Source organism: Elephas maximus, chromosome 2 (assembly GCF_024166365.1).
Source record: "Elephas maximus indicus isolate mEleMax1 chromosome 2, mEleMax1 primary haplotype, whole genome shotgun sequence".
NCBI classification, from domain to species: domain Eukaryota; kingdom Metazoa; phylum Chordata; class Mammalia; order Proboscidea; family Elephantidae; genus Elephas; species Elephas maximus.
In genome coordinates this window covers 221663213-221690741 of record NC_064820.1, presented here as the reverse complement: position 1 = coordinate 221690741, position 27529 = coordinate 221663213, and the positions used below count along the sequence as shown (strand labels likewise).

General features: G+C 36.4%; 1 protein-coding gene across 3 annotated transcripts in view; it reads left to right on the top strand.

The window, feature by feature from the left end:
* The window catches only part of BRWD1 (bromodomain and WD repeat domain containing 1), a 134249-nt gene that overhangs the window by 102985 nt on the left and 3735 nt on the right, over positions 1–27529 (top strand). For all 3 annotated transcript variants that reach the window (XM_049874858.1, XM_049874857.1, XM_049874859.1), the window contains 8 exons: positions 95–136; positions 1469–1615; positions 2278–2430; positions 5032–5198; positions 13381–13607; positions 15391–15558; positions 15949–16857; positions 17892–18815. In XM_049874858.1, coding sequence (XP_049730815.1) covers positions 95–136; positions 1469–1615; positions 2278–2430; positions 5032–5198; positions 13381–13607; positions 15391–15558; positions 15949–16857; positions 17892–18815 — 2737 coding nt within the window. The remainder of the gene's footprint in view (positions 1–94; positions 137–1468; positions 1616–2277; positions 2431–5031; positions 5199–13380; positions 13608–15390; positions 15559–15948; positions 16858–17891; positions 18816–27529) is intronic.

Here is a 27529-nt window from a genome sequence, read left to right as displayed (position 1 = left end):
TTTCTAATGTTTCTGAAATGCTTTTTATTAAAATTATTATTACATTTCTAGTGAGAACCTCACATTTAAAGTGCTCTGATTTTATTATTCCTAGGACGATAGCGATCTTCCTAAAACATCTTCTGGAAGAAGGAGAGTAAGTTAACCTGACTTTGTTGACCATTGCGATTACTTGTTTTTTGTCTTAAAATCAAGTTAAGATTTTAAATTTTGCCCTTTGAAAAGTCATAATATGAATATCTTATAAGAGAAATGGAAGAAATCACTTCAACGTGGTGGATGAGTTAGGATAGGTTTAGTGGAGGAGTTGGTATTTGGACTGTGTTCACCAGGCTAGATGGAGTGAGAAGAAGATATTAAGAACATAGAGGGTGTTATGAACAAAGACACAAAAGAAGGAAAGTATGGGACGTTTGTGGGCTAATGATAATGCTGGACCGACTTGAGGTTGAATGTTGGAGCAAAGTGGCTGTCTGGCCCTTTTGTTGGGAACAGATTGTGGTACTACTGAAAACAAAGGATTTCATTTAAATTTAAGGTAGAGAATTTTGAGAGGTGAGAAGATTGGTATTAAAGGAGGTGAATACACTTAGTCATAACTGAAAAGTCCCTTTTGCCATGTCAGATATCATTTTCACAGGTTCTGGAAATTTAAGACATGGACATTTTTGAGGAAGCATATTCTGCTGTGTTAGTTATCTAGTGCTGCTATAACAGAAACACCCGAGTGGGTAGCTTTAAAAACAAATATTTTTTCTCACAGTTAGGCAGCTAGAAGTCAGTTCAGGGCACCAGCTCTAGCAGAAGGCATTCTCTCTCTGTCCAGTTCTGAGGGACTGTCCTTGTCTCTTTTCATCTTCTGTTCGTTGGTGATGTTCATGTCCCTTGGCATCTCTCTTCCCAATCTGTGTGTCGTTGTTTCTGTTCCTAATCTACTCTTTTTATATCTCATAAGTGATATAAGCACATCTTATACTGGTATACCTTATTAACATAACAAAACCCTTTTCCCAAATGGGATTATGTCTACAAGTACAGGGGTTAGGATTCCAGCATATATTTTGAGGGACACAGTTCAATCTATAACATCCGCATACTACTGTATCTAATGTGAAAGCTTATATTCTTTTTGAATAAGTTTTATGAAGGTGGAGGACAGGTGGTAGAGTAGACTTTCACTAGATAATAATGCCCCGGTTGGAGCATGCTTTTCATAGTTTATCATGTAGTTTTCCTGAATTGCCAGGTTTTATTTCTAATATCCTTAGAGTAACAGATGGGACGTTTTTGGGTGTTTATAGAAAGGGTGTATTTTTTTTTCTGATTAGTAAGACACTCTAAGATAACCACATTTTGGAAGACAATACAGAAGACAATCATTCATTTGCATTTTTACTACGATCTTAATACTATAGTGTGACCTTTTCTAAGACTGAAAAAAAAATTAATATTATGAACATATTTTTAGGTCCATGATTGGAAAAAAAGGAGCAGCAAAGCATCCAACTATGTTGAAAGCAACTGGAAGAAACAGTGTAAGGAACTAGTGCACTTAATTTTTCAGTGTGAAGATTCTGAACCATTTAGACAACCTGTTGATTTGGTTGAATATCCAGTAAGTTTTCATTGTTGAAATGATTGGGGCTTTTTTTTTTTGTGGCGAGGATATTGGGATAAAATATTGGGATAGGGCTGTTCAGTAGATTAAAATTTGAAGAGTACGATGTGTAGACTTTGTTAACTTTTTTCTCTTACCGTTAAATCAGCCGTAGTATGTCACCTATTAGAAGAGTTGTTTTACATGGTTTTCATGAAAGTATAGACACCCTAGTAACTCACTTCATATTAAGACTTTTGTGAACCAGTGTTGCATAATTTATTAACAGAAGAATTCTACACGGGTATTAAGTAGTGCTGGTTGGAGGAAAACGGTTAAAAGCATCTTTCTTCACTGTTCCAATAGGGAATGGAAGATGACCTTAAACAAAAAAAAGGTCAGATTATAATAGCACAAATTTACTATAGTGAGTGTGGAAGTTACAAAAGAGTGTAAAGAAGGAAATAAAAACCATTCCAAATCCCACTGCTAATAGATCGACACGAACACTTCAGTAAATTTCTATCTTGTGTGTGCCTCTTTTTAAAACTTGTTAAAGAATCTTAAATTGCTTCTACTCTTTTTTCCCTTTTATTATTTTGAATATTTTATAGATGTAACTCACATTTCTAAAAGCAGGAATTGAAATTTGCCAACTAATTATTGGCTTTAAAACCTAGGACTATCGAGAGATCATAGATACGCCAATGGATTTTGGAACAGTAAGGGAAACGCTGGAAGCGGGAAATTACGACAGTCCTTTGGAATTTTGCAAAGACATCCGGTTGATATTTAGCAATGCAAAAGCATATACACCAAACAAAAGATCAAAGGTAATTTTTAAAGTGGTTTATAAAAAAAAAAAAACAAAACAGTGTGTGCATGATCTGTGTAGAAAGTAGTTTTCCAAGTGTTGGTAGAGATTGGAACATTAAAGCTAAGTAAGCAGAGTAAGACAACTGTTAAGGTTTAAGAATAGAGCTGCTGCTCTCTGGCCCCTTTTGCTGTTGTTGCCTTACATCAGTTGATGTTTATGTTTCTTAAAGTTTTATGGCCAAATGAGTATTGGAGAGACTGAGAGCACCAGTGGAAAACGAGCAGATTTGAATTTGATGTATAGAATGAGAGACATCTTAGTGTTTCTAAAGCATACGATGATCTTAAAAAAAATGATTGTATATTTATTGACAGAGACAGAAAAAATATTAAAGATAATAAAAGGGAATATCTTAAATGAAGATAGAATCACTGAACGCATATTTTTGGAATCAGAAGAAGCAACATATGTGCTATCTGACTATTCAAGAATAGAAAACATCTGTAAATTTTTAAGCTATGTTGGATAACTTTTTAAAATGAAGCACAGTAAATATACAAAAGTACACATTTTATATTCTCAATGAATTTTCAAAACATCACACCCATGTAACCAATGTGTTGGGTAACACATACGATGACGGTGATAACTAATGCCGTCAAGTCGATGTTGACTCATAATCACCCTCTAGGGCAGAGTAGAACTGCCCCGTACCGTTTCAAGGAGCAGCTGGTAGATTTAAACTGCCGACCTTTTGGTTAACTGCCAAATGCCTAACCACTGTGCCACCAGAGCTCCATACATATAATACCAAAAATAATTTGAGAGGTAAAATTTAAAATAAAACATTTGCCCTCATATGTTATAGTGTTTTCTTTGTCTGCAATCAGTGACTATAACTACAAATTAACTATTTTGCTGTAACTCAACTTTCCTCGTTACTTAGATTCCTGCATTATTGCATCTAGTCTAAATTTGAAAACTCGTACCCATATTGCTTATTGGTTTAGTTTAACATTTAAATCTGACATTTTTCCAAGGTTAGATTTATGTTATAATCATCATTGGTGAGACCATTTCTTTCCAGTTAGAAGATAAGTTTCATTCTTTTTCCCTTCTTATTTAAAATACACATTTGAGGCACATAGGAGAGAGACTGTAAGTACAAGTGGTTCAACTTCACTAGTACTTATATTTTTGTGTATCCTAATATACTGTGTGCCTAAGCTTTATTTTGATTGCATAATTTAGATTATTAGCTGAGAAATATTTTGAGCTTTCTTCATGGTGGCACTGCTTGCTAGTAGTCCAGTCTTAGTACCAAGTTTTGTTAAAGTATTTTCACTTTAGATGCAACATTGAATTTTTTGTAAATATAATTGAAAAACCAAATATCAAAATGCTGATACTAAAGCTAAAGGTTTCAAACTTAATATGATTAAACCAAAAAATCATTTATCTTGTTGAAATTGTTGAATCTGTAGCCACATTGAATAGTTTTCAATCTTAGACTTAAGCTAGTATGCAGGTTTGAATGAGAAGAATAAAATTAAATACTATATGAAATATTGGAAATATTGTCAAAGTTTATTTCGGAGATGAATTGTGATTATAAATTTCACGTATGTTCATTATATGTATTTACATATGAACAGACACATATATATGGAGCATATTGGAAATTCATATATGTGCACGTACTTATTTTAATGCACCTTTTGTTTTTTTAAGTTCTCTGATACTGGAGTGTCTCCCCCTCACCCCTACCTCCACAGTACATAAGGTTGTTATTCAGCTTTTGAACATGAGACTTTTGTACTTATTTTCAGGAATGATTATGGATGAGTATAGATTATTTCTTGTAAATACATAGTTGTACCAAAAGTCATTTACCAAACCCGTTGCCGTCGAGTCAATTCTGACTCAAAGCGACCCTATAGGACAGAGTAGAACTGCCACCGTAGAGTTTCCAAGGAGGGCCTGGTGGATTCCAACTGCAGACCTTTTGGTTAGCAGCTGTAGTACTTGACCACTACGCCACCAGGGTTTCCGTAAGTTATTTACAGTCATATTTACGTTGCTTTCTTTCAAAGATTTGATGTTAATTATGAACGTTGTTAAAACTCAGAATTCTAGGGTATATTTCGTTTTTTACTGGAATGCAAATCATACTTTTGTTTATAATTCATATTTAGGTCTAGTAGTCATCAAAAGTAGTCAAATTGCAAAGTAGGGACTGTTGTACAAGTGCTTTTGTTCTCTTGCAGCAAAGAGACACTACTCTTTTGCTGCCTAAATAGCAGCCTTAAAACCACCAATGTCCTACCTCACCTTTTACGAGAAGGGTACTTTTTTAGGTTTGTACATGCAGGTGTAAAAATGAGGAAAAAAAAAAAAAAAGGAGAATCATTGACATATAGAAGTAAGCCTAGATTCTAGTTCTTAGAGAGTTGGCTTGATTTAAAATCACCTTGAGGTAGAAAACTTAAGAGCCACTATCTACAAGTAGTCATATAAAAAACAGGGTGCAAATAGCCTCAGTGATTACAATAAATTTTTTGTGAAAATATTTTAGAAGATAATTCGTAATTATAGTTTTACCGTTGTATCCTTGCAGATTTACAGTATGACCTTGAGATTGTCTGCCTTATTTGAAGAAAAAATGAAGAAAATCTCCTCTGATTTTAAAATTGGTCAAAAATTTAGTGAAAAACTTCGAAGAAGCCAGAGGTTCAAGAGACGACAAAATTGTAACCGTGTCAGTCAGGCTAACAAAAGTACCAGGTGAATTGGTTATGGCACACTTTGTATGCAACTATTTTTTTAAATTTATGATTGCAATATTTCTTTGATTTTATTGTGCTAAAAACTTTTAATCTTTTCAAATACTGTGTATTCAGAAAAGGGTCATCATAGGTTTGTTTTGTCTTGAAAGCTTTCTGTGAATAGGGACCTGTCATTGATTTGTAATTATGTAAATTTGTAAGCTTTTAAAAAAATTAAAGAGCCTTTAAGAAAACTCAATAGTTTTTTTTTTTTAACTTTATCAAGGATTATTTAAATTGTCATTTATCTTTTTATGAGAAATGGATTTTATCTTTATGCAGAGAGTAAAGTGATTAACCGTGGCTATTGAGCACCTGATTGTGTAAGGCAAAATGTTCATTCTAGATATAATGCATGTAACTATTAACTGAGAACTAGTTGTAAAGAACTATAAAATGCAGAGTTTAATTCCTTTATCAGTAATTTGCTATAAATTTGCAATCTATCTTCTTTCATTTTGTAGCTTGTGTTAATATGAAATCAATAAGTACTTTAATATGTTGAAATGTGAAAATTGAGTCATTCAGTGTTTAGTTTGTTTCCATGTACATTTTGAATATGCACTATCCCCTTGAGGATAGGTTCTGATATCAGTCATAAGCTCCAGATTCATAGGTATTCTGGTAATAATGAATTTCCCTGGATTTTATTTTTTTTTTAAGAGGTTGCTCTGGATGTTGCACCATGGATGTTAATTCAAAACAATATACTTCAGATTAATACTATTTTAATTCCAATAGATAATGGACACTTTGCTCCCTTCCCTACTTCTTCCTTTGTTCTGTTGTTCTTATACAGATTACATCTTTATATGGTATTTTTTATTGTAGTTGTCTTTTAAATCAGTTAAGAAGAAATTAATTATAATTTTTTTTTTTTACAGCTACCTGTGTACCTTTCCCTTTGGTCTTTATTTCTTTGTGTGGCTTTGAATTACCCTCTGGTGTCTTTAGTATTTCTTGTAAGGCAGATGTGTTAGCAATGAATTCTCTCAATTTTTGTTTATCTGGAAATATCTTAATTTCACCTACATTTTCCCCTACACACCCACTGATGATATTCTTTATTTTATGAGCCACTGTGTTATTTAGCAAAATGGGGGTATTAGGGGTAGATTCAGTTCATGGCTTAAAGAATACCTCAGGGCAATAGTCTCAACCTATCCAGTAAGCTTGGATTTTTTAAAAATTTGAGTTCTGTTCGACATTTTTCTCCCATTCTCTCAAGATTCATCTATAGTGGCCCTGATCAGAACAGTCAGTAGTGGTAGCTGGGTACCATCTGGTTCTTCTGGTCTCAGGGTAGATGAGGCCATGGTTTATGTAGACAATTAGTCCTATAGACTAGTTTCTTTTTTGAGTCTTTGGTTTCCTTCTTTCTCTTTTGCTCCAGACAAATAGAGACTAATCGTCGTATCTTCAATGGCCACTCGCTAGCATTTAAGACCCCAGAGACTGCTTACCAAATAGGATGTAGAACATATGCTTTATGAACTGTGTTATGCCAGTCGATCGAGTTGTCCTAAGAGTCTGTGGTCTTAAGCCTCCAAACCCAGAAAACCAGTCTTGCAAGGTGTTTGGTTATGTTTAAGAAGTATCCACGACTGTGCCCCCATGTGGTTTATCATATATATAAAAATGTATATGCGTGCACACACACACACACACACACACACACACACACACACCTGTGTATACATATATTCTTTGAAACCCGTTTGCTGTCAAGTCAATTCTGACTCACAGAGACCCTAAAGGGCAGTAGAACTGCCCTGTAGGGTTTCCAAAGAGTGTTTGGTGGACTCGAATTGCTGACCTTTTGGTTAGCAGCTGAGCTCTTAACCACTATACTACCAGGGCTCCCTGTGCATACATACGTACACACACACACACACACCCATACACGTATGTGCATATTTACATACGTTAGTAACCACACACATTTTTTTCCAGTTGTTTTTGGTGTTGTTGCAGAATTATGTGTCTCTTAACCTTCACCAAAAGCGTTGTTTTTTCCTGTGTATTTCTTAGTGGCATCATTTACTTTGGTTGAGCTGTACACACTTCATCCACATTCAGTGCTGTCTTTCCCATCACCAAAAATAACAAGTGTTTACTGTCTGGAGAGTGACTCCATCTCTCCCCACACCACCCATCCCTGGTAACCACCAATGAACATTGCTGTCTGCATGTAGACATATTCTTGTCTTCTTAAAGAGATCATAACGATATTTGTACTTTGTGATTAACTTCATTCACTCAGCATAATGTCCTCCAGATTCATCTACAGTTCAATGTGTTTTGAGAACCCCTCATTATTTCTTATGGCTCTGTGGTATTCCATTGTATGTGTGTGTCACATTTTGTTTGTCCATTCACCTGCTGATAGGCATTTAGGTTGTTTCCATCTTTTTGCTTGGTGTGAATAGGGTTGCAGTGAACATAAGTGTATGCACATGCCTGTTTGTGTCTTTCTTATGAGATCTCAGTGGCACTGGGTTTAGGGTATACATGTAGGAGTAGGATTGTCGGATCATAAAATATTTCTATTTGCAGTTTCTTGAGGAAGTGCCATACTGTTTTCCATAATGGTTGTACCATTTTACAATCCCACCAGCAGTGTATAAGAGTTCGGATCTCCTCACAACCTCACCAGCATTTGTTGTTGTCTCTTTTTTTTTAATAATAAGTGCCATTTTAGCAGGGGTGAGATGGTATCAAAGAGACCTGGTGGTGCAGGAGTTACAGTGCTCAACTGCTAGCTGAAGTTTCGGCGATTCGAAACCACCAGTGGCTCTGCGGGAGAAAGTTGTGGCAGCCTGCTTCTGGAAACCCTGTAGGGTTACTATGAGTTGGAATTGACGGGACGACAGTGGGTTTTTTTTGGTTTTGATCTAGCAGTGACCTACTCTGACTCCATAACATCACTTCTTTTATTATTCCTATTCCTTAAGGGTGGGTAAGTATAAGTGAAGTTGAACAGAGGAAGCAAGTCACTTCCTGTGGCCGTTGCTCTGCCCATAGTTCCACTATTTTTAATAATCTTCACAAAGCTTATAAATCCAATGCTGGAATTGACTTGATGGCAGCGGGTTTGGTTTTGAGATGGTATCTCATTGTAGTTTCGATTGGCATCTCTCTAATGGCTAATCGTAGTGGTTAAGTGCTACGGCTGTTAACCAGAGGGCTGGCACTTCGAATCCACCAGGCGCTCCTTGGAAACTCTATGGAGCAGTTCTACTCTGTCCTATAGGGTCGCTATGAGTTGGAATCGACTCGATGGCACTGGGTTTGGTTTTTGGTTTGGAATGGCAAATGACTGTATGCATCTTTTCATGTGTTTGTTGGCTGGTCGAATGTCCTCCTTGGTGAAGTGTCTGTTCATGCCCTTGGCACATTTTTTAATTGACTTGTTTGCTTTTATGTGGTTAGTTGTTGAAATTTTCTGTTTATTTTACAGATTAGACCCTTATTGAATATGTCATTCTTCAAGATTTTTTCGCAGTCTGTAGGTTGTCTTTTAACTGTCTTGATAGTCTTTTGATGAGCATAAGTATTTAATTTTTATGAAGTCCCAGTCATCTAATTTGTCTTTGGATGTTCATGCATTTGTAGTTCTGTTTGATAATCTGTTAAAAAAAAAAAAAATTAGATTCCGTAGTTTTGTCCTTGTGTTATCTTCCAGGAACTTTACAGTTTTTAAGTTTAACATTTAGGTTTGTTCCGTTTTGAGTTGGTTTTTGTTTATGGTGTGAGGTATGGATCCTGTTTCATTTTTCTACAAATAAATATCCTGTTTGCCCTCATCATTTGTTGAAGAGACTGTTTCTTCTGCATTGTTGAAAATCCCCTTATCCATAGACGGATGGATTTATTTCTGGGTTCACCTTCATTTTTGAAGAATTGCTTTGTGGGTATAGATTTTTTTGTTGACAGTGCTTTTTTTCTTTCAGCACTTTATTTCATTCTGCTATCTTTTGGCTTTCATTGTTTCTGATGAGAAGTCAGCTATTAATTTTATTGAAGTTCCCTTGTGCACATTGAGTTGTGTTTCTCTTGGCTGCTTTTAAGATTTTTCTCTTTGTCTTAATCTTTCAACTGACTGTGATGTGATTAGGTGTGGATTTCTTTGAAGTTACCTACTTGGAGTTTATTGACTTTAGTGAATATGCAGATTGAAATTTGTAGCCATTATTTCTTCAAATATTTTTCTGTTCTTTTCTCTTTCTCCTCACCATTTGAGATTCCTGTTACATATTTGTTGGTATGACTGATGGTACAGTATAGGTCTCTGAGACCCCCCTCATTTTTTTTTTTTTTTTGTTCTTCAGACTGGACAATGTTTTATTGACCTATTTTCAAGTTCACTGATCCTTTCTTCCAGTTCAAATCTGTCGTTGGGCTCCTTTATACCTATTGCCGTCAAGTTGATTCCAACTCATAGTGACACTATAGGACAGAGAACAACTGCCCTGTGGGGTTTCCAAGGAGCAGCTGGTGGATTTGAATTGCCGACCTTTTGGTTAGCCGCTGAGCTCTTAACCATTTCTCCTTTTGGTTAGCCGCTGAGCTCTTAACCATTTCTCCGCAGGATTCCCTGGGCTCCATTAGCGAATATTTATTTCAGTTACTGTATTTTCAGCTCTAGAATTTGCATTTGGTTCCTTTTAATTCTTTAAACATGGTTTCCCTTAGTTCTTTGAACATATTTATGTGTAATAATTGATTTAAACGGTCTTTGTTTTCTAAGTCCAGCATTTCTGTCTGCTTAGATAGTTTCTAGTGATTGCATTTTTTCTGTGTATGGGCCAGCCACCCTTTCCGTTTATTTGTATGTCTTGTAAATTTTGTTGAAAACTGGAAATCGTAAATATGATAATGCAGCTTTGTTGTTGGTAACGTATTAACTCTGGATCCTGATCCCACTCCTCTAGGGGTGGTTACAGTTGTTGCTTCTTTTATTTGTTCAGTGTCATGCCTGGATTAATTCTGTAGAGTATGTCTTCCCTTCAGTACGCAGCCACTGTTTTTTCGTTCTGTTTATTTTTTTTTGTTCTGTTTATTTTTTTTTGTTACCGAGCTTGGCTTCCGAGGCATTTTTTCTGGGTCAGCATAGCTTAGTGATCAGAAGTTCTGTAAACACTTTGCACCTGTAAGACGTCCACCTTTTCTGAGAGGCCTGTGTGTGGTATGGGACACATATTCAAATTCAGGCTGTTGATGAGTTTGCCTTGGCTTTCACTTTCTGCTTATGCTTTGCCAAGCAAAACATCAGGGTTTCAAGGTCAGGTAACGATGAGTAGATAACTCCGACTCTCTCTAGACTTTAATGAATATGTGTGCAGCCTTCCAGATCAACAGTAATATGGTCGTGCTTTTCCAAGACTCTTAGGTCTGTATCATCTTTTAAGATTTTGGTTGATCTCTTGTTTGTCCCAACTAGTATCTCAGTCTTAGACTGCTGTGCTATTGGCTTTAACTGATAGCTACCAATTGTTAAAGTTTTCAGCCCCTTTGAGAATACAGGTTTCTATAAAAATCTATTGCTGCCCAGTCGATTCTGACTCATAGTGACCTTGTAGGACAGAGTAGAACTGTCCCATAGGGTTTCCTAGGTTGTAATCTTTATGGAAGCAGACTGCCACATTTTTCTCCCCTGGAGTGGCTGGTGGGTTCACACCTTTGGGTTAACAGCTGAGCTCTTAACCACTGTGCCAGGAGGGCTCCTTGCAGGTTTCTGTAAACCAAACCAAACCCAGTGCCGTCGAGTCAATTCCAACTCATAGCGACCCTATAGGACAGAGTAGAACTGCCCCATAGAGTTTCCAAGGAATGCCTGGTGGATTTGAACTGTAGTCCCTTTGGTTAGCAGCCGTAGCACTTAACCACTACGCCACCAGGTTTCTGTAGAGCTCTCAAATCAGGTCAGACTCCTGGCTGTGAGTCCTCACAGCTAGTATGACACAAAATTAGGGTGTGTCACTGGGACCAGCCCTACGTTAAAAGCCATAGACTCCACCATTCTTACTTAGATTCAGTAATTTTTCTTGAATAAATGCTTTTCATTTTGTTGTATGCTTTTGGTTAATTTTCAGAGTTCTGAAAAGATTATTTTTGATCGTTTATTTTTGCTTTTTGGCGGAGAGGGTATTGCTGATGTCTTCATTCTTTCCCTTACCTCATATTTAAAATAATTAGAGCCACGTTGAGATAAGTTAGCTGGGTGGCCAGACAGACATACTCATTAGGTAGGTGGCTTAGTTCTGCTTAGGTTGCAACTAATAATTCACATACATATACTACAAATTATCGTGCAGGTTTTTTGCCCCAGAAAAGCTCTTTTTTTTAAGCTTTTCATTTTGAAATAATTTCAGAATTACAGCAAAGTTTGCTAGAACTCTTGTGTGCTCTTCACCTGGATTTACTAATTGTCCACATTCTGCCACATTCGCTCGCTGTATCATTCTTTGTATTGAATCTGGGTTTTTCTTTCGAATCATTCGAAAGTACCTTGCTGACATCATGCATCTTTACCCCTAAATACTTAGTGTGGATATTTTAAGAACTAGGATATCCACGTTCTAACCACACATCATTCATATTTCTACAATTGATGCAATAATGTTCTTAAGCAAAAAAAAAATTTCTAATCCAGATCCAATCTAGAATTAGGAATTGTGTTTTTTAGTTATGTCTCTTTGGTCCCTTTTAATCTGGAATAGTTCTTTATCATTTTCTTTGTCATCTTGAGTGACATTTTTGAAGTGTGAAGGCCAGTTATTTTATAATTCTCGTTTAGGTTTTTCTGTTCTTGTGATAAGTATAAACATGTAGCTTTTTCTTTTTGGACCTACTTGTCTGCCCCTTCTTGGTATTGGTGGCTAAAAATCCCAGCGTAACAAGCATGAATTTTCTTTATCATAATATAGAGGGTAACAGCTTTAAAGAATTGTGTTATCTCTGAGCCTGAATGTCTAGATACCCCTTAATAATAGGTTCTCTTTTTGTTTGAAAGGAAAATAGCTTTGTTTCTGTATGAATATTTCCCAGATCTGTAACTTATAACCAGAGCTAATCTTGCCTTAAGCCCTTCTGTCTTCCCCATTAGCCGTGGGAGGCCAACGTGATGAACTGGCACTTAAATGTAAAGAGCCTGGTCTTTGAAAAAACTAGTTCACCCTGATCTTTGTTTTGCCTTTCCTCTCTGCTTAGGTTTTGTTGGTTTCTCTTACTTTTATACTGTCTAGATGGAAGTAGATAAATAGCTGCCACTGAGTCAACTTTGACTCGTGGTGATGTTATGTACAACGGAACGGAACATTGCCTGGCCCTGTGTCATCATCACGATTGCCCGTATGTCCATGTACATTGTGTGGCTGTTGTGCCCAGTCCATCTCATCAGTGGTCTTGCTGGCTCTCAACTGTATTTTTACCCAAAAAAAAAAAAAAGTGTTTTTTTTTTTTAAATTATTTTTTTGCCACTCATGCCCCTCCCGCCCCCCCAGCAAGGTCTTTTCGTAAGCATGCTGTGCTAATTTTTCTTGGAAAACATGTTTGTAAGAAAATTAGCATAGTGAAAATACCAGGGTGCAGGGAAAGGCGTGGTTGGCCCCAAAGTGTATAACACATGAATTTGTGTAAAAATATGGTACTTCACCAAACATGATGTCCTCTGTCAGTGCTTGGTCTCTCCTGATGACATGTCCAAGGCAGTTGTTCACCAGGCCTTTTTTTCTTCAATAGTGTCTTTAGAAACATATAAATAAGAGACTAGAGGAAAATTGTGCGCCATTGGGGCCTGGATTCATATTATGAATGAATGCCTGTATCACATAAACGTTGTCTCACTTTAACATTAAATTCAAATACCTAGGGTATTCCATATGATTTTCTGTAACCCTGTTACTTGGATCATTTTATTCACTATTCCAGATTTGAATAAGACCATGTCAAATTCAGAATAAGTGAATATTAATAATAATCCATGCCAGAATAAGGTGTTAAATAATGAGTATTTAATGTCTTGATTATAAAATTATTCTCACATTAAGAAATAATACACTTTGATTTAGTCATTCCCTGTGAACCAGTTATCTTTATGTTTATTAAATATTGTTTCCTTTGTTTTTTTCTTTGTCCAGAAATGTCAAGCAGAGTCGGGCGAAATCTCAGAGAAAAGTAATTCCTGAGTTGGTAGGTTCTCCTACCCAGTCTACCTCAGGTAGGGCAGGTTATTCTGCGAGCCAGAAGACAAGTGTTAGTATATCTTCAGGTATCACTTCTGGTGACTCTTCAGATTCGGAGGGATCAGTGGAAAGAATGAGAAGAAGTAGACCTGTAACACTAAATACTGGTTCTACGTTATCTGGTAAGAAGTGAACACTACTAGTTACTAGGGACTTAGAGGGAAAAAAAAAAAAAAGAAACATGTCCTTGGGACTCAAGAAAGTGGGAAAAAAGTAATAAACATGGAACAATTAGAATGTGTATGGTGAATACCATGATTTTGGCAAATGGTGCAGCTACATTTATGCAAATTTGAATCATCCAAATTTTAAATAATGTGATATATTCATCACACTTTGTGCAAAATTTGGTATTTTTTTATACCTTTAAATTAAAAAATAAAAGTGTTAGTCATATGAGTTCAAAACTGGTGGCCTAGTTAATTTTAAACTGTATACTATTGCCATTTGGCAGGGTAGTCGTTAAATAGCTGCTCTGGTTAGCACTGTTGGAACAGGGCTATTGTGTTTATGTACTTCAGTAGTGCTCTGAGTGATTCTGGTGACTTGTGATGATAGTGTGATATTTACTCTTAAAATTTAAGGCTTTTCTGATTATTTCACTAAGTGGTATTGATAGTATGGAAAAATACATCCCTAAATATAATTTTGGAATGAAGTTAGCTGTGATAAAATGCTGTGGAGAAGCTCTAACAACCAAGCTGATACGTGCAAAGTTTGAATTACACTGTGTCTTAAAAAGAAATGCATTTATAGCATAAAATGCAGTTGCCTATGTCTGGATAATATATGCAATCAGTATAATCTGGGATAATCGAAAATGGAAATTAAAGTATGGATAGGAGTTGAACAGAGAGGGCACACTTTCTAAGCAATATGAGGAAAAAGCATTGAAGGAAAGAAAGATGTATTTCGTGCATATGAAAAGACTGCCCAGAGTAAATAGTACGTTTTGGGAATGATATAAATAACAGAATTGAGCAGATAGAATGTAGCCACTTTTTAGACAGGGAGGCCTTGCAACTGTGTTTGGATTACTTTATTGTTGAGTAAGGGAGTCATGTAATGAATTCTGTTTCGGGAAGTTTAACCAGTTTGACAGTGATGCAGGGAAGGGGAAGAGTCTGGAAACAGGGAGTTAAGGTACTGGAGGTGGAATAGATTGGGAGCAGTGAAAAAGGGCAGACAGGAGAGCCGTTTGAAAAGAAGAAACAATTTGGTCTCTGATACCTTTCTTACACAGCCACTTCTGTAACACACAGTGGGATTTTATGGAGGAAAATTTTGTCTTAAGTGCATTTCTAGTCATTTTGGTTGAAAATTCCATTCTATGAGAGGCATGTATAAACTGCATCTGAATGAAGCAGTGGGAAATGTGGGTTTGCTATCTTGTGTTTGCGCTGGCGCGTGCACTCGTTAAGTGGGATACTGGGGAACGGACCTGTATTATTTGAATTATTTTTTTACCTCCATTTTTCTAATTCTTTTTATGGAGCACATAGAAATACTTTTCTCGAGCTGAGGGGCGATATGTTACTACAGAGAGACCTAAAAGTATTTCTGCTGAACTTTAAATAGTTGTGCCTTTTCTACTGAAAATGTCTGTCTGACATAAGGAAGTGGATAGTGGGGCTAACTAATTTTTTAAAGGGAAGATTGTTTTTAAAATATATAATAAGCTATTTTCTGAATTCAGTCCAGAATTAGTATATTTTTGAGAAATAAGAGCACAGAATCGATTTGGAATGCTGATTATATACCTTATTATACCAAAGTTTTAAAAGTATACTCCCTCTGTATATTTTAAGACTCTGTTTTTAGTACGTTGTTATGGAAATAACTACTTATATGTGTAAGGTATAAGAATATATGTAATTAAGTATTAATGCTTTGTATTTCTTTTAGAAAGTGAAATGGAAGATTCTTCAGCTACCTCTTCTTCATCTTCAGCTTCAGATAGTTCAGAGGAAAGTAAAGACAGTTCAAGACCTCGTGAACTGTCCTTACGTAGTGGGGTGTCCAGGAGCAGCAGCCTCAGGGTAACCAGAACTAGAGCTGCTCAAAGAAAAACTGGTAAGAGACTCAGTGGTATTTTGGAGGAATGTATATTAAGGTAATCTAAAAGCTAAACATTAAATGGATAATACATCTATGTACAGTTAAATATTCTTTAGACTTTTTGGAGCCCTGGTGCCATAGTGGTTAAGCGTTTGGCTGCTAACCAGAAGGTTGGCAGTTTGAATCCAACAGCCGCTTCTTGGAAACCCATGGGGCAGTTGTACTCTGTCCTGTAGGGTTGTTACGAGTTGGAGTGGACTAGGCGGCAATGAGGTTAGGCTTTTTAGGTTTAGAAAAGAAATTGATTTTGGCATTAAAAAATAAGGAACAACAATGCTAAAAATAATGGAGGCATTAAAAATGTTGAATTGACGAAGACCTTCCTAATCCTTTTGTTCCTTCTAGGTCCTGTCTCTTTAGAAAATGGATGTGGCAGAAAAGCCACTCGAAAGAGAGTCTGTTTAAGTGACTCTGATGATAACTCATTGCAGACTGGTGAAATTTTAAAAGCCAGAGCTAGAAATAACCGTAAAGTCCTGCGAAAGTGTGCTGCTGTGGCTGCCAATAAAATAAAGTTAATGAGTGATGTAGAAGAGAATTCTAGCTCCGAAAGTGTGTGCTCTGGCCGCAAGCTGCCTCACCGTGATGCTTCTGCTGCAGCTAAAAAAAAGTTATTACATAATTCTGAAGATGATCAGAGCTTAAAGTCAGATATAGAAGAAGAGTTAAAAAATCAGCATCAGCCATCACCAGTGTCCACATCTCACGTTGCCCGGAAGACTATCCGTGAATCTGAAAATGGAGATTCAGAGTCAGAAAGTGATTTGAGAGTTGCTCGCAAAAATTGGCATGCTAATGGTTGTAAGTCCCATACTCCAACAACTTCTAAAGCAAAATTTCTTAAAATAGAGTCTTCCGAGGAGGACTCTAAAAGCCATGATTCAGATAATGGACATGAAAGAACTGCTTGCCCATCAACCTCTGGGCAGAAACTGAAGGCAGATGATGGCTCGGAGGAAGAGGAGGAAAAAGATTTTGAACCAGGGAAACGTGAGGGTAGAAAATATAATATGTGTCGCAAGAATGCTACTTCCTTTAAAAAAGCAAAGATTTTGAGTGATTCAGAGAACTTTGAATCTGAAGATGATGGTAGAGAAGATAGAAGATGTCACAAAATGAAAACTAATCTAATTTCAGGGAATTTGAAATCTGAGTCTGTTGCTGGGTCCCAGTTTTCCTCAGAGCATGCATCTGAAACGGATTTGGATTCAGATGATGACAAAACAAAAGGAAAATTAAACAGTTTTATGAGAGGTAATTAAAAATATTTATCTTCGGTTCACTGATTCTAATTCCCTATAGCATATGTTGTTTTTTCCCCTACTCTTTGCTAGCTGTTTTTCTCTCCCACCCCACGTTAGCCTTTTCCTTGCATCTCTTATGTTTCTGTGTGCATGCGTAAGTGTCCTTGAGTATACTTAATTTTATTTACCTCACTGGCAATCTTGGCCTTCACAACTATTTTCATTAAATATTTAGCTTCTTGTATTGATGATGGGGAGGGCTATGGGTTTGAGAAAGCAGAGGCAAGTCTGTAAACCATGGTTGTGACAACTTGAGAAGAGGAAAGACATAGGGGTAGGACTGGTTGACAGGAATGCGGTAAATCATAATAATAATTGCAGCTAACGACAATATTGATCTGTCCTATGAGTCAGGCACTGTTTCTAAATACTTTATATTATTAACCAGTTTAATCTCTGTAACCTTTTAATGAGGGGTAGGTACTTTACTATCATCGCCCATTTTTACAGATGATCACTCTGAAGCACAGAGAGATGAAATAACTTGGCTGAATTAGGGTTGTACTCCTGGTAAATGGGAAATGATAAATACTAAGGAAGATAAAGCTAAGATAGTTGGTGTGATTGGAACTTGTGGAATTAGGAAAAGATTCAGGGAGGCTGAAAATAAGTGATCAGTGCACATGCCCTAGTGCAGTGGTAAACAGTGGTAGTCATGTTAGTAAAGTCATATTTTAGTGTGAAGTACTTTGTGTATGCTGATAGAAGGGCATAGGATGTCCCTGGTGGGAATATGTAGAACTCGTGAATGGTAGAGAGGTGGAAAAAGTCACTGCTGTAAAGTATTAAGAGACATGGCTCTGCCCGTTCACTCCCATCCCCCTCCAGGCTAATCAGAATTCTGTACTTTAATTGTTTAACGTATTGAACCTGTCAGACCTTACAGGTGGTTCTAGTAGCTGTTAAACTTCATTCAATATAATTTCATTGTTTTAGACTTGTTATTCTTTTATTAAACATTAAAAGAATACTCTTAATTTTTAGATTCTACATCACGAGACAGTGGACACAGCCACAGAGTTTCCAGGAAAAGGGTCTGTTCCAGTGAATCAGACAGCAATTCAAAGGTGGTTAAGAAATCATTAAAAGTTAAAACGAGTCTCCTAAGGATTCCCCGAAGATGTGCAGCTTCAGCTGCCAATAAGATCAAGCTAATGAGTGATGTAGAAGATGTCAACTTAGGAAATATGTGCCCTAGAAATAAAAATGGAAGGAAAAAATCCCTCCATCCGGCCTGCACCACAGCTAAGAAAATGTTGAGTGATTCTGAGGGAGATGTACACTGTGAAGTGCCAAATGAACAGCATGCCTATGAAGGTAAGCCACCAGAAGCTGACTCAGAAGGTAGTACAAAAAGTGTCAGTCGGTCTTTCCATGGAGACTCGGACTCTGAAAGTACTGTAAATTCACAACACAAGAACAGGCGTATCAGTAGTCATAAAACAAATGTTGCATCTTCTAAAACAAAAAATTCTTTGATTGAGTCTTCGGAAGACGATTCAAAAAGCCATATTCCAAGGGGTAAGATTGGTAGAAAATTTCCTTCTGGGTCAACTTTGCTGCAGAAAGCTCCTGCAGAGAATAACTTTGAAGAGGAACTGAACTATGGCCTACGCAGGTGGAATGGCAGAAGACTCCGGACCTATGGGAAGGCTCCCTTCAGCAAGACGAAAGTGATTCGTGATTCACAGGATGCAGGAGAGATGGAAATTAAAAGGAAGCGACGGCGTTCTGAATTGGAAAATGTGAACATTTCTGAAACAACAGGGAGTTCAAAGTTTGAACCTGACACTAGTCCCAAATCTGATTCAGATTTGGGATCTGTCACTGAATCAGATATTGACTGTAGTGATAATAAAATAACCAAAAAAAGGAAAACGAAAGGAAAAGCAAAAGTAGTTAGAAAAGGTAAAACTTTTACAGCTACCGTATCTAAAACTGTGAGACAACAACGACACAGCAAACGACCTAGGTTAAATGTGGATGACAATGACTGGGAGGATTTGGACTGTGCAAAATCTAAGAGAGTTCTTCGACGTTCAAAAATAAAAACGAGAAATCAGGGTAGAAGGACTGTGAGATACCATGATGGGGATGATGATAGAAGCTTAGAAAATGTGTTAGATGATTGCACCTTATGACCTTGAGGGGAAACCCGTTCATTTACATAGAAAATGAACTGGGATTTATGGTGAAAGCTGGTTGTTGAAATTATTTTTTTGTCCTACAATTCAGGGAATATATTTATATTTTTCTATGAAAAGTTATGAATGTGACAAAATCATGACTGTTATTTTATTTGCACTTGCTTGCTTTTGTAGCAGCATTCAGCACAGGTGCCAAAATATGCTTCATTTTGGGGGCAGATCTACTTTTGACAGTATTTGACTACATATAGCAAGAGTTTGAAATCTGGTAAACACTAGACATTCTGGTTATCAAAACCAACGAGCATTACTTTCACGGTCGCAAGTGTCATGCAGTTATTATTTTTTTAATTTGTCAAGAGGTGGTAGTTCCTAATCCCCCGTCTTATAGTAGTATACAATTTCATATGACCTATGTTTACAGATTTTTGATATTATATACATACTGACATTATAATCATGGGAGGCATAACCATGATTAGTAGGCAAGGTACCTACCACTTTTTTTTCTCCCTTTCCTGGTTAAACTTTTCTGGCTTCTTTAGTAGAATACATTATACCAGGTTTGGTCATTTTTATTGAAATGGTTTCCAGTTTTCTTCCCAAGTGCTGTTTAGTCTTTCTGTCTGTCTTTTCCTTCTTTCTTAAGGAAAACGTGATCACTTTTATTTTATAAACTTGAATTTATGAAGTGCTGGTAAATTATTTTTTAAATGTTTGAGCGTATTTTTTAAACCTCTAAAAGGCCAGAGCATAGTTGTAGCATTTTCTTTAAAATTGTGCACTAACAAAATGCGATTTAATTTATCTTCATTTTGCTCGTCCATAGTCTTATTCTGTGAAGTAGAGGAGTTTGTGTGCCTTAGACTTAGGATAAGTGTTTTTGTTCTTTGTTTTTTTTTTAAATAGTAGAGTGTGCAGGGCAAAAGAGTGTTTAAGTTATATGTAGATTTCCCCCTCTGTATTGAAATTGTAGAGTTTTGTTAAGAGTGCAATTGCAGATCTCATTAACATAGGAAAATAGTTAAATGCCATTCTCTGTCTCTGTTTTAGCTTATTCCTGCCAAGTGATTCCCAAGGATTCTTTTCTCTTAGGGCAACTAAGTGTGTCATTATTAATGACTTCTAGTCTAAATCTAAGAAAAACCGTCAAATTTGGTGGAAAAATAATTTTGGAATCCATTTAAAAAGTGAAACTTCGTTAGATCATCAAATACCATAGTACTCTTATTTTCGAGCCATATATTTTTACTTGATAGGTTATGTTACTCCAGACAGCGGAGGTGGCCATTTCAAGCTTATCTGTGCCTGAAGATGGACTTGATTCAGATGGTTTACATATTTAGCAGCTGAGGGGTATGTTACAGCACCACCACCTTTAAGTTATTTTTTGGCCCTATTTGTATTTCGTTTCAGACAGGATTAACTTCTTTCCCTTGTGTGTCCTTGAAGTGGCAGATACGGAGAAGCATTAGACTCTGGTATCAGTATTACAGAATGTTTTAAGTGTTTGTACTTTTTCATTATTGATTCCATTGGACCTGGTAGCAAGTTCCTTCTCTTTCTGTTCAGTACGACTCAGATAGGTGGGGATATCTACCTCTCATTGTGTTGTGTAGACAGCTGCCACTGCTTCACAACTCTGATGCTCTTCTTCTTGAAGCTCGTGCTGAGTGTGTAGTAGACAGATTGATTCATGATAATTGACCTGAGAGTTCATGGGATCCCCCTTTCTTCCCTCATTTTTAAAACTGTTGATAGATGTTAGTTGCATTAATTTATTTAAACTCTTCTTAAACGTCTCTGTTTTATATCTGTTCTCAGGGTTATGACTCCATGTTTACCATCTTCCACAAAAAGGTACCAAAAAAATCCATAAATAAATAATGAGACACATTCATAAATACATAATTTCTTTGGTAGAAACATGCTTTGATAGTTTAGGCTCCATGAGTAGAACTGTGCTCAACCTTTGGACTGAATTTACTGGTTATTGATTAGCTGGTTAACCAGTTACTAATTTCTCAGTTTGTCCAAAGTGGTTAGACCCTTGTGTTTCGAAGCAGTATTTTGGATAGTAAAAAAAAAGGCAAAGATTGTACCTGGTGACTTTAAAAGCATGGTTATCAATAGAAAGTTCTCAACTTCTGAAGTAAAACTGAGGGATTATGGAATCATTCTTAAGGGTTTTTTTTGGTCATGGTGCTATTCCTAAGGTCAACTTTGAATATGTGACACACACACTCCTAAGTACCTTTAAGGGAAATTAATAAATAATTAACAGTTAAAAATGTTTACATTAAGCTCTAGAACATGTTTCACTTCTCTTACTGCAAAATGCGCAGGGATTTAATGCACAGATGTACTTTAACATGTTTGGGATCAGTTTGTATTCTTGAGAAAAAAGACAGAGGGTGGCAAATTGAATGTGAATTGATCTAGAAATACGTAATATAGTTTTCCGCTGCACTTGAAATAACTTGATGGTGAATATGAGAAAAAAGACTACTGTGGTTGTGTATGTCCAAAGTCCTATGATTTCACTATTCTGTTGTTTAAAAGAAAAAGGTTTTGAGGTATTCAAGTTTAATTTTTGCATCCTTTGAGAGAACATTTTTTGCCAAGGATATTAAAAGATTTTATACATTTAAAAGATAGGTGAGGTTTAAAAAGCCTTCCCACCCCCCATATCCTACTTATTTAAGATAAGGTATGCTGACAATGTGCAGTAACTTCTGAATAAAGGGGAAAAATTTGTTCCATTTTCAGCTAATTTCTAGGGTGATCATTTTTCCCTTTTTTTCTTCTGGGGGAAATCACTGATTTAATCACCTCTTGATATAATCCTTGGAAAGAATGATCATACTAAAGCATTTGTTCACAACTTCTAAGTTATAACACAAAGGTTTCTTTCAAATGGTAGAGTTGTACCTAAATAAAAGGGGAAATTAGTTTTATAATAAGAGAATGGGGGAAAAAACTTATGTTTCAGGAGAAGATACTTCAGAACCTAGAAGTACAAATGGAAAAAGAGGATATAAAACGATCCAATAAAAATACGTCTAAGGGTACTAGTGTCTAAAAATAAGAATAAGACATATCACTAAATGTTTTGAGCTTCGTTGGTGGTTGATCTCAGTAAAAATGCGTATTTAAAACAGCATTGGGTCCATACTCCATCATCGCCTGTCCCTCTTCTGGCCTTTTTTTTTTTTGCTTAGAATAATCAGAACACAGAATTTACTAACTTTACTGTATTAGAAATTAAATTTTAAGCTTTGTCAGTACAAATTGAATTTGTGCCAACTGAAAAAAAAAAAAAAAGAGGTTTCCATTTCAGTAGAATGCAAAAACATTGTTAAAAAGTGCATACAATATTTTTTCTGTTTTTATTTTCACTCAGTTGTATTTTTTTTTTTTGGAGTAACTTTTAAATGGCTAGAAAGGGTCTTTTTGCCTTGTTCTTTCGTAGCTGAAATACCAACGTCTGTCTTTTCATTAATATTAAGTAAATAGATTTATCAGGTATCTTGCAGCTGCCACCAAATGCTTAATTTTTCTTATGTAAACTGCAAGTTACACTTCAGTTATTCCAGTATGACAGAGTGCAGCGAAACACGTTTATTGTAGAAGAACTTTCCGTGTGTTAATGATTGCTTAAGATATTCCCTTCAGCTTCTCCTGTGGATATCAGGGAAAAATAAAGCAGAAACTCTTAAGAAATTTGCAGAATTTGGAGAGTCTTTGCTTATGCTAGTATTTTGGAACGTATGGACCAAACCAAATTAGAATTATCTGCCAAAGCTAGGGAGTAAATGGAGCATTGTAAAAAAGGAAATGCTAATCCTGCTTGTAGCTCAAATTGCGACTCTTAGAAAAGGATTGAAAAGTAAAGAATGCAGTGCCGAGGGCTGTGTTGTGTTCTCTAACATTTTAAGGGAAAAAAAAATTTAAGAGAAGAATTTAAAGCAATTTTTAAAGATTACGAGTGTTGCTTAAAGATACGTGGCATTTCTCAAAGTTGAGAGATTTTCCTCTGTTTCTCTCATTACTCTGCCACGTTGGCTATTACTATGTTGTTAATTTGGTAGAAAAATCTCAAGACTTTTTATTTGGTGTCTCCTAAAGGATTGCTTTCCGAGGTTTGATGGAGGGTGGTGGTGTTGGGGGGCAGCTTACAACGTTGGGGCTTACAGATCTGCAGGCTCTGCCGGTGGTGGCGAGTGAGTGAGTGCAGACTACACGTACGTCAGGTGCAGCAAGACTGAGTCGTTGTTTACCGGTCATTACAATTACCTGTTGTTACGGTATGTTTTCTGGTCATACTTTAGTTTTTTAGTTAATTTTAAGGTAAGTTTTACCATTTATTCAAGCCTTTAAGTGAGAATTGAACTGCCAGAGAGAGGCAGTTCTCTGGCTCTCTTAACTGGCTCAGTTGAATGAAATGACCAGTTAGAGAGACTGTATTGACTGCAGCAGCCCTGCCTGCCCTTGGCTCCTCAAGGTAAATAATTCAGAAATTACCCTTTTCTATCAGTGATTAAGAGGTAAGGGAATGTGTAGTTTTTAATTTATTGAAGTTAATTTTCTATGGTCCTTGGGTATGCCGTTCACTTGTAAAATGCTAACAGTATCATTACAGGATCCTATTCCAAAAGCAAATCTTTAGTTTTCCCACTGCCTCACAAGATCTCAACTTTAACTTTCTGAATTAATTCATGACCACACCTGAATCCTAGCGTTATCATCTAGGAACCGATTTTTATTCACTTGATAACTAAAGTAGTAGAGTATATTAAATTTTGCTTTGTCATCCTAAACCAGCAAGCAAAAGGCTTTTTAATTACTCTAAGCCAACTACATTCTAGCTGGTTAGTTCCTTAAGGTGTGTAGTATTCAGTTTCCTTTGAAACTCATATATACTCTTATCCTAAACAACTCTCTTAACCTCTACCCATTGGTGATTTCTCCTTGTGCAGGCAGGGCTCAGGGCTACAAGGTGTACTGTGAGTCTGGGGAATGCAGTGAGCTTGAAAAGGGGATTGTCTGCAACCTTCTGCTCTTAATTAGTAGAGTAAAAAATAAATGGAAACCCCAATATGTACTTCTGATACTCTTTCCTGCCTACATTTAGTTTGAAATGCTTTGAGATAACTTTTTTTAAAAAGGCAATTAGGAGAGATGAGTATAGGGTTCCTAAATTCATAGAGTATTTATCAGTTTTTTTAGTGAAAAAATTGCAATAGTCTTCGCAAATCTTTTGGAATCATGAGACTATTACCAATTAACAATTTTTCTCGGGATGAGAGCAAATTCATTTTGATAAGCTAGATTACCTGTAGATCCAAAGCAAAATAATTCCAGGTCTGTGTATCCATCATTGAATATATTGATAATTTAAACAAGTTCATCTATGCAACCCTGGAAGTGACTGAACTAGGGATCAAGTCTGGGTTACGGAATTGTTCCCGACCCGACCCTGCCATCTTGTGGAAGTTAGAATTCTCAGTGTTACCAGTTTCCCTAGAAGAGAATTCAAAAGTTTAAAATCCCAGCAGTTTTTTATTCTACAGCCATTCTCTAAAGAGATTTATTAAGTTGATGGAATCTGCCGGAAACTTCTGCTTTGGGAGGGATGAAGATCGTTGACAAATGCTATTGATTTCTGAGTTTTGGTCATTCCATTGCTTGCAGATAAGAAAGAGGCCATCTCAAAGCAGCTCTGAGAGAGGCACTGTTTGGGGGCGGTTATAATTAGAAAATAAAACCTCTACCCTGTACATGTGGATTTGATTTCTCCACAAACCATAGCAATGAATAATGTCAACACTTAAAAAGTATATGAAATTGGCTAGTATATTGTTTTCATTTTGAATTGCATATTCTTTATCTCTTTTTCCCATTTTCAAATTTATTTTAAATACTCCAATTTTTAAAAATGTGGATCAGGTTAAGATTTTTTTTTTATAATTCTATAGCAATGATAAGAAGTTTTTACTTTGGATTTACAAAATTTTGTATCATGTTATAATCGGAATATGAATAATCCTTTAAAAATATAAACTAGAGATGAATATTTTCAGTTGGGACTGTCATGTCTTCAAATTTCTGTTCACCACAAACCATCTTAGAACACATTGGTCAGTGAGTTACAATTTAAAGTGATCATGCTGGTAAACTCTCATGAAGTACTGCTTATAGATGTAAGTTTTTACACTACCGATGTGTTTTTCCGTACCCAAGTAGGGAATCACAGGAAAGCAGCAGCGCCTCAAGCACTTAGTTCCAACACACGTGACTGACCCAACACCATATAGTACAGTAGGACATGGAATTGTACCGACTTGTGTTAAATGACACTACCACAAATGTATCGTTAGAGCAGCATCCCCCAAAGTTCTTAAGCTTGTACCCTAACATAAATTGGACTTTTCTCTAGCCGTGAATTATCCTGTATATATTTTAAAATACGGTTTGTAGTTTTCTCAAGGAGAATAAAGCACTTTATATTTTACCAAGTTCTCAGTAATAAAATTATCACTGACTTACATGTATGTATTTTTTTTTTTTTAATTCCTCATAGTCACTCCTGTCCTCAGATTGTTTGTCTTTACTGTTCTCTAACCATTTTATGGTCTAAGACTTAGATGAGGTTGCTGTTATATACAATATTATTTATGCATTCTCCACCCTCTTCACATAGTTCAGATTTCCTTAAATTACTTAAAAAAACCTAATTTTGTTTTATTCTGCAGAATTTTACTGTTTCCCCTTATTCTGGATTACAAATAAGCACTTATTAAAATGCTTTAGAGTTAGTATTTACTGGGTTTAGAAATAAATTGTCAGTATAGGTTCTTAGGAGCCCTAGTGGTGTGCAGTAGTTAAACACTTGGCTGGTAACTGAAAGGTCGTTGGTTTGAACCGACCAGTGGCTCCTCGGGACAAAAGATCTGGCCATCTACTCCCGTAAAGTTTACAGCCTAGGAAGCCCTGTGGGGTTGAGTGGGAATTGACTTGATGTCACACAACAACATAGGTACTTTGAACGCTACATGAAATGATTGTATTTAATTGCAACTTAAATCAGTTAACACAAACTTTTTGTTGTAATAGGATTTTATCTACACTGTCCACCTGGATATGTTGTTGGGAATGAACCAACAAGCAAATAGATACAGTTACAGAAGTGATAATACTGTACCCTCATCCTACCATACAGTACGAATTTCACCTTAATTTTGCTATGTATAAACACATTAACATTTAAAAGTATTGATTTTTTTCAGTTACATTTTGTAGCATATTCTAGCATTTTCTCACATTAAGCTATTTAAGATTGATTTTCGATCTAGGATTAGTTTGCGAAGACACTAGTTCGTAATGCAGTGAAACCTAGCTGGAACTCAATGGGAGTGTCTTGTTTTCTGGGTCTCCCAAGTTTTCTGCTTTTGACAGGGTGCAGTCTTAAACCACTCTTCTGTCACTATTAGTGGAAAATATCTGAGTTTCCCTTTTCTGACAGGTTTCCGCCTTACATAGGTTCTGGCTTTCGCAGGTTTTAAGTTCTTGGGAAAAAATACTTTGAAGTGGTAAAAACACTGTGCTGTAAGCTACTTCCCCCAGGTTTTTACGCCTGTGAGTGACTCCATAGAGCCCAGGTAAAGGAGGCGAAGAGGGTAAGCTGCCTTGAAGTGCAGTGTTGGCAATGCCCAGGAATTGACGTTGAGTAGAACATGCTATCGTTTCAGAATTGCACTGGGAAAGCACAGCAGTTGCTTAAGTTACCTAGCAAAAGGGGCTAAAGGGGTGAGGGTTGGTTTTACAGAAGTAGCTCCTGACTCGTTTTGGGAGAACACTTGTGTGAGTCCTGAGAAAGCACGTTGGAATTTCAGTTTCACAGACTTTATGAAGGGCTTTCATTGAGAAGGCAGAGGATGTTCCAAATAATTATGAACGTGTCAATCCACAAAATAAGTTTTCACTTGTGCTTATTCGCCCTTTACTGAGTTTGGTGACAGGGTGCAAAATAATGTTACTTGACAGTACCTGACAAAAGCCTTATTTTCTAGTACTTAGTAAAGAGAAGAATATCACAGGAGTCCTACAGATGTGGAGAGTGGTTATTTCAATGATCTAGAACCTTGGATGACTGGAAACTTGAGGTTGGGTCCTCAAGGGTAAGCTAGATTACCTGTAGATCCAAAGCAAAATAATTCCAGGTCTGTGTATCCATCATTGAATATATTGATAATTTAAACAAGTTCATCTATGCAACCCTGGAAGTGACTGAACTAGGGATCAAGTCTGGGTTACGGAATTGTTCCCGACCCGACCCTGCCATCTTGTGGAAGTTAGAATTCTCAGTGTTACCAGTTTCCCTAGAAGAGAATTCAAAAGTTTAAAATCCCAGCAGTTTTTTATTCTACAGCCATTCTCTAAAGAGATTTATTAAGTTGATGGAATCCTCTGGAA